Source organism: Pseudonaja textilis, chromosome Z (assembly GCF_049901715.1).
Source record: "Pseudonaja textilis isolate UNSWEBS1 chromosome Z, rPseTex1.2, whole genome shotgun sequence".
Taxonomy (NCBI): domain Eukaryota; kingdom Metazoa; phylum Chordata; class Lepidosauria; order Squamata; family Elapidae; genus Pseudonaja; species Pseudonaja textilis.
In genome coordinates this window covers 113,295,965-113,308,144 of record NC_142008.1, presented here as the reverse complement: position 1 = coordinate 113,308,144, position 12,180 = coordinate 113,295,965, and the positions used below count along the sequence as shown (strand labels likewise).

Sequence of the window (12,180 nt, the reverse complement as noted above, 5' to 3'; positions counted from 1 at the left end):
TTATAAAAATTACACAAGTATTTCCAAGTGATGAAACTGGGACCTTGATATTTCTATTCAAGAGGAAAATTCATGAATTTGAATTTTTTTAAAAATGCAAGTCCTCATGAATTTTATTCCTCTCATAAAAACAAATACAAAGGAAGAAAGTTTTTTGGATATCTCTAATTATTTCAAGATGCTGATAGTAAGAAAATGCAAGACTTTAGCTATCAGTACCTTTGTGTTAAATTCAGTCATGCATATTGTTCCCTATTTGCCTGCCACTAATGTCAAAATCTCATGTCTAAGATGTTTCTTCATTCTGCAAGCATAATTGATTGGTGCAATATCTTTATTTGGATTCTGGTGTAGGTACATATATTCACAAATTAATGAATAACTTTAACCCCAACCCATTTTGCAAGAAAAGATAGCTACACGGCCAAAATAAACAGAAATAACCTATCAGTATGCAAAAAAGGAACAAGAGTAACCCACTTTTCTGGAACTGAGTAGGAAACACAAAATTAATGATTATACACAATCATTATTTGAGCTTTCATTTTATGTTACATATGTTCCTCTCGTGGCCATCTCAGTCTCGGCTTTCAGGAAATCTAAATCTAATCTCAGTAGACATAGCTGGATTAAAATTAAAGTTTGAACAAAGGAGGTGCAGATATTTCTCCTCATTCTTCAGTCCCAACTGTTGGCCTTTACTTGTAACAAAACATTAATATAATTTAATCAGTGGTGGGGTTCAAATTTTTTTTTACTTCCGGTTCTGTGGGAGTGGCTTGGTGTATGTGGCAGAGGAAGGATACTGTAAAATCTCCAGTCAGAGGTGGTATTTGCTGGTTCTCCGAAGTATTCAAAATTTCTGCTACCAGTTCTCCAGAATTGGTCAGGACCTGCTGAATACCACCTCTGAATTTAATAAAATAAAATAAGTCAAAGGCTGAAGCTTGTCTCACTAATTTCATCCATTTTCTAGAATCTAGGACAGGTGAGAAATTTTGGATTTTCAGAATAGATTCCAAGTAGGTATTTTGAACTCCTAACTCTTCATTTAGTTAAAATAGAGAGTCACTTTAACAATATAAGGATATATTAGGATGTTAAGCCCCCAAATTATGGTTCCTTAGATGCTTTTTCTGGAGAAATTAAGTATGAGCATATTTTGCTTAATGGAAGGTGTGTGTGTGTGGGCGGGGGGGAATATGTCTTTTCTCTTTCTTTCTATCTCTGTCTCTCCCTCCCTCCCCCCCTCTCTGTGTGAGGACTGTTAGAATGATTTTGTAATTATATGTAATTTTTAGAAAAAAATAGGCAAAGGAAATAGTTGCATTTCTTATGCAACTGCCACTCTGTTCTTTCTGGTCAGGAGAGAGCCCAAAAGAAAAGGAAGTTGTAGCATGCTCCAAAGAAGCTAAGAGAAAATGTGGAAGTTATTTCTGAGTCAGTCAGCCTTATACACAAATCAAAAACACCATCTGCAGAACAGGGAGGTAATGTTAGATTTTTGAAATAATGTAAGGCAAATATTAGTGTATAAGCAATTAAATTTGAGCCAGTGTGCAGCGGCAGCCAAAAAAGCCAATGCAATTCTAATTTTGCATTAACAGAAGGATACAATGGAGATTTAATGAGGTACTAATACCACTCTATAAAGCCTTAGTAAGAACATACCTAGAATATGGCATTCAGTTTTGGTCACCACACTATAAAAAAAGATGTTTAGACTCTAGACAAAGTTCAGAGAAGAGCAACAAAGATGATTAGGGGATTGTAGGCTAAAACTTATGAAGAATGGTTACAGGAACTGGGCATGGCTAGTCTAGTGAAGAGGACCAGGGGAGACATGATAGCAGTCTTCCAATATTTCAGGGGCTGCCACAGAGAGGAAGGGGTCAAGCTATTTTCTAAAGCACCTGAAGGCCAGACAAGGAATAATGGATAAAAACTGAAGGAGAGATTTAACCTGGAAATAAGGAGAAACTTTCTGACAGTGAGAACAATCAATCAACCAATGGAACAGCTTGCCCTCAGAAGTTGTGGGAGTGCCATCACTTGAAACTTTCAAGAAGAGATTGGATTGCCATCTGTCAGAAATGGTGTAGGGTCTCCTGCTTGGGTGGGGAGTTGGATTAGAAGACCTACAAGGTCCCTTCCAACTCTGTTAGTCTGTTAATCTGTTAAAGTTGTGAGGTTATGGGTAAGGATAGAAGGTTAGTCACAGATTGATAGCTTGGGAACCACTTATATTGGGCTTCTCAAACTTTGTGGAAAATGGAAAAGGAATTTGTAAGACTTCTCTGTTCAAAAGTTTGTCAAAATTTTGCTACAAAGCTTGGTGAGCTTTAAGAGTGATTTCCCTCTACAAACCTGGTCACTTTTTGTTGCTTTTTAAAAAATAATATGGATCCCCCAAATTGCAATGTCTCAAGAATCTCTACAGCTTGAGAACCTTTTGTTTTCTTCATATAAAATTTTGTCACTCTTCAGAGTTCTTCCCATTTTTCCATCAATATTCAGTCACCAATACTAGGGGTTTATCTGATGCTACAACATGGAATATTCAGAACTATTCTAACTTTTAGGAAAACAAGACTTCATCAAGTATTATAGAGCAAGATAATTTGTCTTAGCGTTCATTACTAGAACAAATGTGTAAGCTATCAGGTCGACCCTAACAGGTATACAATTTATTTCCCAGTTCATGGTGTGTTCATTGTTCACGTTTATTTTTCATGCAATTTGGTTTTGGGCTATAATCATTTAGCTTGTAAAAATGTTGCAGGAGAAATCTTGGGCACTCCAAAAATTATACCGTATAACACCTATGCTGCATTGGGTGCCAATTTGCTTCTGTGTCCAATTCAAAATGTTGCTTATGTCTTTTAAACCCTACATATCATGAGGCCAGATTACCAATGGAACCATTTTTGCCCCATTATATCAGTCCCTGCCACCCGGTCAAGTTAAAGAATTCTGATTGGTGGGATCCAGGAGGAAAAACTTATCTGCTGTTGCCCTCACCCTTTGGAATATGGTCCCACAAAAACTGAGACAGCCTCCAATCTCCTGGTCTTTTAGAAAGATTTGCAAGCATGGCTGTACTGTCCCGCTTGGGGCTTATAAAGGAGCATGCAGTCATAAGGCTGTTTGGTGGCCTAAGGGCCCTCCCCTTGCATTTTAATTAACTCTTAATGTTGAATTTATTGCCTCTTACTTAAATTGTATATACAGTTTTAATATTTTAATATTTTATTAAAACCATCTGGAATCTCTTCCAAGTCTGTTATTCTGTTATCCTTCTCTGGGCAGTTTCTAATTTGATAACCAGCTAGCTAGCTAATAGTTGGAAATGGAGAAAGGAAGAAAATGGTTAGAATGGGATTCAAATCCTTATAAAATCCACTTTGCTTTTCTTCACATTTTTTTGTAAGAAAGAAAGAAAAACAAACTGTCTTCTCTCTTTCTTTAATAGGTTAATCCATCTCTTTAACTAGAAATGCAGAGAAGTGAGGCTCATCAAAAACATATTTGGAAGGAAGCTTTTAGAGGCCTTGATATTTTATTTAGGAAATTTATAAGCTAATGCATTCCAACACAGTTTGCATGTGAGCAGGCATGAAGTCAGATGAGTTGATCAAATCAAGGGTGGGCTTCAAAAATTATAACATGGGTTCTCTGCCCAATTGCTGGGTGGGTGTGGCCATGGTGGCCATAGCCTAGTCAGCCCCCTGTATCACAGCAGGGAGGCATTTTTGCCTTCTGTGGGCTCTGGAGGCTTTCCTTGAGCCTCCAGGAAGGCAAAAATGGCCTCCCCGGGCTCCGGAAGCTCTCTGGAACTGGAAACGGGACCATTTCTGGCCATCCTGAAGTTCCAGGAGGCCCGTTTTTCACCCGCCCTGAGCCTCCATGCATGACCTGCGCTTACCTGCATCCAAAACAGGCTGCATGGGGACTCCTGGGAGGGGAGGAGCCAGCCAGGAGTGGGATTTGGGGGTTCTCTGAACTACATAGAATCTTAGCTAGGGGCTCTCCCAAACTGCTGCGATCCCCCAGCAGCCCACCTGTGGATCAAACCCAAGCCTTCATTGGGTGGGAAGATAAATCGATCCTTGATGGTTTATTGTTATAAATGCTCCAACACTGGAAGTTTTTAAGAAGAAATTGGATAACTATTTGTCTGAAATGGTGTAGGGTTTCCTGCCTAAACAGGGAGTTAAACTAGTAGACCTCCAAGGTCCCTTTCAACTGTTTCTATTCTATTCTATTCTATTCTATTCTATTCTATTCTATTCTATTCTATTCTATTCTATTCTATTCCTGTTCTGTTCTTGTTCTATTCCTGTTCTGTTCTGTTGCATCTTTTCTGCATTAAAAAAAACCACTTTTCCCTGGTAAGAGAAAAGAACTGCTACTGTCAGCTACACATAGATGTTCCTTCCATGGTCCAAACTAAACACTGGCTTTAAATTCAACCACCTTCCACTCTATTTTCGAACAACCTGGAAACAAATTTGGTTCAGAATTGTTCCAAAGCGGTATTCCAACCTTCCAGTTCCAATCATCCCTTGTTGAGTGTCTTCTAACAGTTTTGGTCTACAGCATGCTCCCAACCAGTATGGTTATTGGCTATTCTCATGTGCTTCTTATAAGAGAGGCAAAGGTATATGGCTCATTAGTTTTCTTTTTCTTACATAACTCTGCCTCTAAGCCAGGGGTGTCCAACCTTTCACCTTCCCTGGGCCACATTAGAAGATGAAAATTTGGTTTGGGCCGCACATAAAATAAAATAACAGTAACGATACCTGATCATCCAAAAAAACCATAGAAAACATAGTTAACATATTAAATTTATTTGGAAATGAAGTTAGTGAGATGTTTTTATTATTAATTATTTATTAAAAATTATTTATTTTTTATCACAGTTTTTTTATCACGTTTTTTTTATTATGGTTTATTTTCCGGCCAAATTTTGTGGGTGGGGGGGGAGAAAGCTCGCCCGCCTCGCGCCTACCTCTCCTCCTGCAAATGGCCCGGCTGGATGAGGCAGGACTGGAAGGCAGATGCAGCAGCAGTGGCGGGGGCAGAAGCAGCGGCGGGGGCAGTGGCAGTGGGGGCAGAAGCAGCAGCGGTGGCGGGGGCAGAAGCGGCGGGGGCAGAAGCGGCAGCGATGGCGGTGGTGGCAACAGCAGGAGGTGGCGCTCTGACGGCACCCGCTTTTTCTGTTGCTGCTTGGCCTGGCGCTCGCCTCGCCCTGCCTCGCGCCTGCTTCTCCTCCTCCTCCTCGCTGGCTCTGGCATGAAGGTTGGGGTGGGCACTGGGCCGCATTACAAGTTGACTTGGGCCGCATGCGGCCCGTGGGCCGCAGGTTGGACAAGCCTGCTCTAAGCCATAGTTTACACCTGATTCAAGCTTTTGCTTTCCCAGGTTAGGAAGCCTCCAATCTCACTCATGGTGCCAAGGTTGAAGTCATCTGCTCTACTGTCATCATCAATGGTGAAACGAATTAGATTCAGGACCTCTGAAAGGGATGCATTCTATGGTTCTGTGGAGGTCTGGGAAAGGAAGAAACTCAGAAGGCACAAAGAGGTTGTGAAAGAGAAAGTATGTGCAGAGGGAGGGGGGAGGAGAGAAGCTTTGAGAAGGAAGACTTTCTTGACAGGAAGAGAAGAGGAATTAAACCAGAGATGTCGGTGAAGGCCTGAAGTTAAACCTCTCCAGTCAGGAAGAAGTCGACAAGGACAGAGAAAGGTACCCAAGCTTAGGGAGTGTTCTGGGTGGGCAATCCAAAAGAGGAAGGTAAGTGAACTCCATGCATTGTGCCTCTCATCCCAGACACACACTGGTATTTACTGCAGCCAAAGGTCCATTGTGTCCATGGTGTTGAAGAGTGTCAAAATGGGTGACTTTAGGACTGCCTTAGGTGGTCTAGCAGTTACATTCAGTGCCATAAATGTAATCGCTCTGGTCACTCTTCAGTTTCCTAAAAGTGGGAGGAAATCAGCTGGGGGAATCTCCTGCCCTTTTACTCCTGCCCTCTTGTTTGCCCCACCCCACTTACATTTCACTGGCCCATTGGGCCAGTAGGAAGTAGAGGAGGACAAGTGGGTGGTGTATAGCATGCAGGGAGTCTAAAAGTAGCTCATGTTTTGACCCAAGAAGTCTAGAAAGGAGGTACTCTGTCAACCTTGGAAGCCATATTAGCCACAGAAGCTTCCATGCTGCCTGGGAAATTGGGAGAGGGGAATCATAGAGTGGTTGTAGTTAGACATCATAGTATTCTTATTCTCAGTCAAGGTCATGTCATCCTGCACCAGGACAAGGGGTGGTTGGAGCAGGGGTGGATTCTACCGGTTCGGCCCAGTTCCATAGAAACAGTAGCTCCGAAGAGCAGCTGACACCGAACCAGTTCTTTCTGAAGATCTTTTTTTCTTCAGTTGGACCCACCCACCCACTCTAGGTTGTCCTTTATTCTTAACTTAGTTGCTTTGCGCAGCACAGCTGAGTGCCTCTCATCAGTAGGAGATGGTGATTGCTTTCAGGAGAAATTGTTTTGCATGCGCAAAGTGCACATTCACCGAACAGGTTGTTATGCTGATAGGATCCACCTCTGGGTTGGTGGATTGTCTTCAGTTGTGACAGGTGGTGATTGGGCCATGTGATGGACTGAGAGGTGCAGGGGGATGGATCTTTGATTTTCAATTACCAAGGGAAAACCTGGAAGCCTCAGATTCGGGTTTTCCCAGATGTGCCAGTATTACAACTCTAATAAAATGGAACCATGAGAAAATGCTTGTCTCAGAGTTTTCTGAGTTAGAGTTTGTTTCTGGAACTCTGACATCAGGGGTGGGATTCAAATTTTTTAACAACCAGTTCTGTGGGCGTGGCTTAGTTGGTGGGTGTGGCCAACTCAATATCACTCACATCAAGGCATGCATCTCCTCACCTGGCCTCTCATGACTGTGGGGATGCTGTAACAAGTCGTAAGTGTGAAAAATGGTCATAAGTCACTTTTTTCAGTGCCATTGTAACCTTGAATGGTCACTCCACACAAGCAAAGTACCAGCAAAGGAAGGGAAAAAAACTCCAGAGAAGTTCCTGAGACAGGAAGTCTAGTCCTGCTGAGAACGTAATAAGGGTTAACGGAGAGGCAGTTTTTGTATGCAACACCAGAATGTTTCCTTCCTGCCTTCCTTACAGGATTAGACCAGTAATTTCTTCTAACAACCGGTTCTCAGAACTGCTTAGAATGTTAACAACCGGTTCTAGTGAATAGGTTCAAACCTGTAGAATCCCACCCCTGTCTGACATCCTGCTTGGGTGGGAAAGCTATTTGTCTTGATCACCAAAGCTGTCAGCAAGAGGGACTGAGGCAGCAAAAGGTAACATGCTGATGTCTCTAATCCTAAAAGATGGCTTTTCCTGCAAATCCTGCTTTAATTCTATCAATTTCGTCCTGGTGAAGTGGTTTTCTGAAAAATTCTCAAGGTCTTTAATAAGACAGACATCGTAATTCAGAAGATGTTCATCTCTCACTTTGGTGACTATATTAATCCTTGTAACATTTGTAGTAGAGACAAAGGAACTTAGCTTCTTTACAGAGTTGGGCATATTTAACATAAGATCCTACAGTCTCCACAGAGGTGGCATTCAGCAGGTTCTGACCAGTTCTGAAGAACCAGTAGCAGAAATTTTGAGTAGTTCGGAATACTACCTCTGCCTGGTCCGCCCACATCTATTCTCTGCCTCCCAAGTCCCAGCTGATTAGCTGGGTCTTCTTTTGTTGCCCTGCACAGGAGAACAGAGCTGGAAATCAGGTTAGTGGGGTGGAGAGAGAATAGGGATTTTACAGTATCTTTCCCCTGCCACGCCCACCAAGCCATGCTATGCCCACAGAACTGATAGTAAAAATTTTTGAATCCCACCACTGAGTCTCCAGAATCATGTTTCTCATATTTCTGGCTAACCAAAGAACTCTGGAAGGCACAAATCACTGAACAAACAACTCCTTTCTCATTATTCTTCACCTGACCACAGCTTATTTAACTACCATTTATTGCAAAGTTCAGCAACTTCTTCAGGTAGAGACAACAATTATGCATTTTTTGTGTCTTTGTGATGTGTGTGTGTGTGTGTGTTGTATTTAAGGCTGAATTATCATGAGGCAATCCTAAAAATCTAAAGAGAACTAGGGAAAGTGAAATCTGTGGTGTTTTTTCAAATTCCATTCCTGTTTGGGTGCATATTTCAGTTAACTGACCATTACCCTGACTGAGGTTCTTCCTCCTCTTCTTCAGTACACTTGCCATTTCTAGTTCCCCACAAGACAATACAAGTTGCATGCTCCAAACTTGTGTCCTTAGCATTATAACAGGCCGGCTCCAATCTAGATTGACTGAAACTACAACTCCCAGAATCCCCCAGCCATCAGAGTGACTAGGAATTCTGAGAGTTCCAATCCCAGCACTTTTGATTATTATTACCTTTATTGTCAGAGTACAACATGTGTACAATGAGATTGTCTGAGCCTCCCTTCATGTACCCCCCCCTCCACACACACACACACAACTCACAGTAAGGACGGAAGCCCCTAACCCAGACCCAATCTTATTACCCTATGTGCTCTTGTTGCACAATGTGCTAGCCTTGCAAGACTGTCATACTATGTTGACATGAAGTTATTTTCCATTCAGAAGTCTGACAGCCCACGGGTAGAAACTGTTCTTCAGTCTGTTGCACCAACAGGCTGGCTATGCTTCTATATCTCCTACCCGCTAGTAGGAGAGTAAAGAAGTGCTGACCGGGATGTGAGTTGTCCCTGAGAATTTTCCTCACTCTTCTAAGGCAGCGAGCCCTAGCGTTGTCAACTAGTGATATCAGGGGACATCCCACAATGTTTTGGGCTGTGCTCACCACATTAGGCCGGGAACTGGCCACAACCATCATGTCCTCCTTGCTCTCCTGTGTTTTGCATCTAGATCAGAGCAGCAGTGGGATCCTACCTGTTCCACTACTGGTTTGGTGATTGCACACATGCATGCGTCCCTAATGAGCACATGCAGCTTTCCTCACACCAGCTGAGACCTGCAGTGCCAATCAGCTGAGAGGATAAAGAAGAGAAAAGTGCAGGGGTGGGTGTGAGGGTCAATCCTGCACTTTTCTTTCTCCTCTCAGCTGATCATGGGAAGCCTTTTTTTTAAACTACCGGTATGGTCAAACTAGTCTGAACCGGTAGCATACCACTACTGGATCAAAGATGTTCCACTGGGAACTTCTGGGCTTGGTGTAGGCTCCAATAGCCTCAGGTGATCCCAGTTCCCTTTTAAGATGAATTTGCAGAACGAGGAGAACATAAGAGGAGAAATCACAGCTGAAATTTCCTTTACTTTGATTTTTTTTTGAATGCAAAGATGTATTCAATTAAACCTGAAATCATATTTGCCCTGACCCTGACTATATTCTTCTCCTGGTCCAGTTGAAGGGTAGTCTTTAGCATAGCGCTTCAAAGCTAACCATGGTCCTATTTAACTCCAAAGAAGCTACATTTTTATCTTCCTGTCTCTTAAAAACAGCCATGAGTATGCAGGACTACTGAGGTATAACCATTGCTGGCTGATGAAGATTTGGAAAGAATGGCTGTTCCCAATGAGTTCTATGAGCAGATCAGTGAGGAGCACCTGAAGAACCTCTCCTTCATTGGTCAAGGATCTTTTGGGAACATTTTCCGAGCTCGCCACCAGAAGTGGGGAACCGATGTTGCAATCAAGTTTCTCAGCCGGTAATAATTTATAGTGTTTACAGATTAACAGAGTTGAAAGGGACCTTGTAGGGTCATCTAGTCCAACCCGCTGCCCAAGCAGGAGACCCTACACAATTTCTGGCAGTTGGCAGTCCAGTCTCTTCTTGAAAGCCTCCAGTGATGAAGCTCCCACAACTTCTGAAGGCAGGTTGTTCCATGGGTTGAGTGCAGAGAGTGAAAGTCAGATATTTTCTTTCTCCTGCCTAACAAAAATATATAATCTGTAGCTCCCACAATCATGTGTGGACTTTAGAACCTTGGATAGGGCTCTAGAGATCTTCAAACATTGGTCACACATTATAATTTTGAATGGGACAGAGGAGAAAATGATTAAATATAGGAGAACAATTTGATAATAGTAGAGTAGCCCACGACTTGGATGCCTTCACCAAGAAGCATCCAAGAGGACAGTTGTCCCAGTAAGAGATCCTTTCAGGGATCAGCAACCAGAATTCCAAGTTCCCCATGCCAATTTAGCATGTTGATAATAACTTCTTTATGAACCCCATCTCATGTAAAGGAATATAGATAGAAGGAATGAGTAAGCCATTAAGGAGTCAAGGAAGGATCAAACTTATAGGAAGCTTTACAGAAACGATGTAAGGCCTGGGGATGAAGAGAATGTGAGAAAAAAGCTCAAAATAACACCAACTTCTGTTATACTACTGAGCTACAACAAACGTTGGTTGCCATACTTCAAAAAAGATGTTGAGACTTTGGAAAAAGTTCAGAGAAGAGCAACTAAGTTGATCAAAGGCCTGGAGACTAGAACATATGAAGAACAGCTGCAGGTTTGGCTATTCTAAAGAAAAGAAGAATGAGTGGTGACACGATAGAAGCAATCCAGTATTTGAAGGGCTGCCATAAAAAAGAGGGGGAAGGTCAAATTATTCTCCAAAGCACCAGAGGGCAGGACAAGAAACAATGATTGGAAATTAATCAAAGAGAGAAGCAATTAAGGAGAAACTTCCTAACAGGGAGGACAATTAATTAGAGGAACAAATTGCCTTCAGAAATTGTGGACACTCCATCACTGGATGTTTTTAAGAAAAGTCTAGACAGGTACTTCTCTGAAATGATATCGTTCTCCTGCTTGAGCAGGGGGGTGGACTAGAAGGCCTCTAAGTCTATTCCAGGTCATTCTATTCTATATTCTAAATAGCATTACTAGGGTCCCTACTGCACCTGCATCTCAACCTGGCCTACAATGGAGGGCTGATTTCAATCTTGAAATCTTTTCTGCAAGTCCTCAATTAATAACTAGCTCCTCCCTTCCCCCAGAACAACTCAGCTATTCCTTAGCATCACCCTGTTTTGATTGCACCTACAATAATCCTCCAACAGAATTGAAATTCCTATACCTTCTGCAGGGATTCTTCCTTCACTCAAGAAGAACTCATGAATGAAGCCCGAGCCATGGACAAAGCCCGCTTCAGCTACGTCCTACGACTCTACGGCCTCTTTGTAGGCAAAATGCCGATAGATGCTGCATCGGCATCATCCATAGTGCCCAGCTTGGGCTTGGTGATGGAATACATGGAGAACGGCAACTTGTCCAACTTAATGTGTCAGGTCCCCTCTATGCCTTGGGCCCTACGTTTCCGCATCCTCTACGAGGTAGCCCTGGGTATGAATTTCTTGCACAACCTCAACCCACCATTGTTACATCTGGATCTCAAGCCTAGCAACATCTTACTTGATGGGGAGCTGCATGTCCGGGTAAGTTTTCCCACTTCTATTTGTTGTTCTGCTGGCTCCCCCAGAATTTCACATTGCCAGAATTTGAGACCTATTTGGAATTATTCTGGTCCATCCCATTGCCCATTTTAAGAATTTACTATAGATTGTCCTCGACTTATAAACAGTTCCTTTAGTGACCGTTCAAAGTTACAACAACACTGAGAAAAGTGACTTATGGCTGTTCTTCATACTTAACAGCGATATGATCATTGATCAAAATTCGGATTCTTGGCAATTGACTCATACTTATGACCGTTGCTGTGTCCCAAGGTCACATTTTGCGACCTTTCGACAAGCAAAACCCATAGGGAAGTCAGATTCAATAAAGGTGTTATTAACTGCGGTGATTCACTTAACAACTGTGGCAAGAAAGGTTGTAAAATGCAGGGGGGGGACTCATTTAACCAATGTCTCGCTTAACATAAATTTTGGGCTCAATCGTGGTCATCAATCAAAGACTACAACATTCTTGAGACATGGCCATCTGGCAGAGTTGACTGCAGGATGATATGCTTTCATTGAAATGCTGAAAGCAGTGTCCCACCATTGGGACACAATTGTTACTTCTTTTGTACATGCACCTGACATCCCAATGCATGAAAAGACATTCAGAGTTTGTCTTAAATGTGCTTTTTCAGGAGGCA

The 12,180-nt window shown here is 42.3% G+C and overlaps 1 protein-coding gene across 5 annotated transcripts in view; it reads left to right on the top strand.

Moving 5' to 3' along the window:
- Positions 1-763: 763 nt before the first annotated feature.
- The window catches only part of LOC113450843 (receptor-interacting serine/threonine-protein kinase 3), a 41,957-nt gene continuing 30,540 nt past the window's right edge, over positions 764-12,180 (top strand). For 2 of the 5 annotated variants that reach the window (XM_087916272.1, XM_026722157.2), the window contains exons 1-3: positions 764-1,022; positions 9,570-9,775; positions 11,167-11,515. In XM_087916272.1, the coding sequence (XP_087772398.1) occupies positions 9,630-9,775; positions 11,167-11,515 (495 nt within the window). In that variant the 5' untranslated portion in view covers positions 764-1,022; positions 9,570-9,629. Of the gene's footprint in view, positions 1,023-5,424; positions 5,797-9,569; positions 9,776-11,166; positions 11,516-12,180 lie in introns of all 5 variants that reach the window. The other 3 variants (XM_087916271.1, XM_087916270.1, XM_087916269.1) reach the window with 3 other exon arrangements.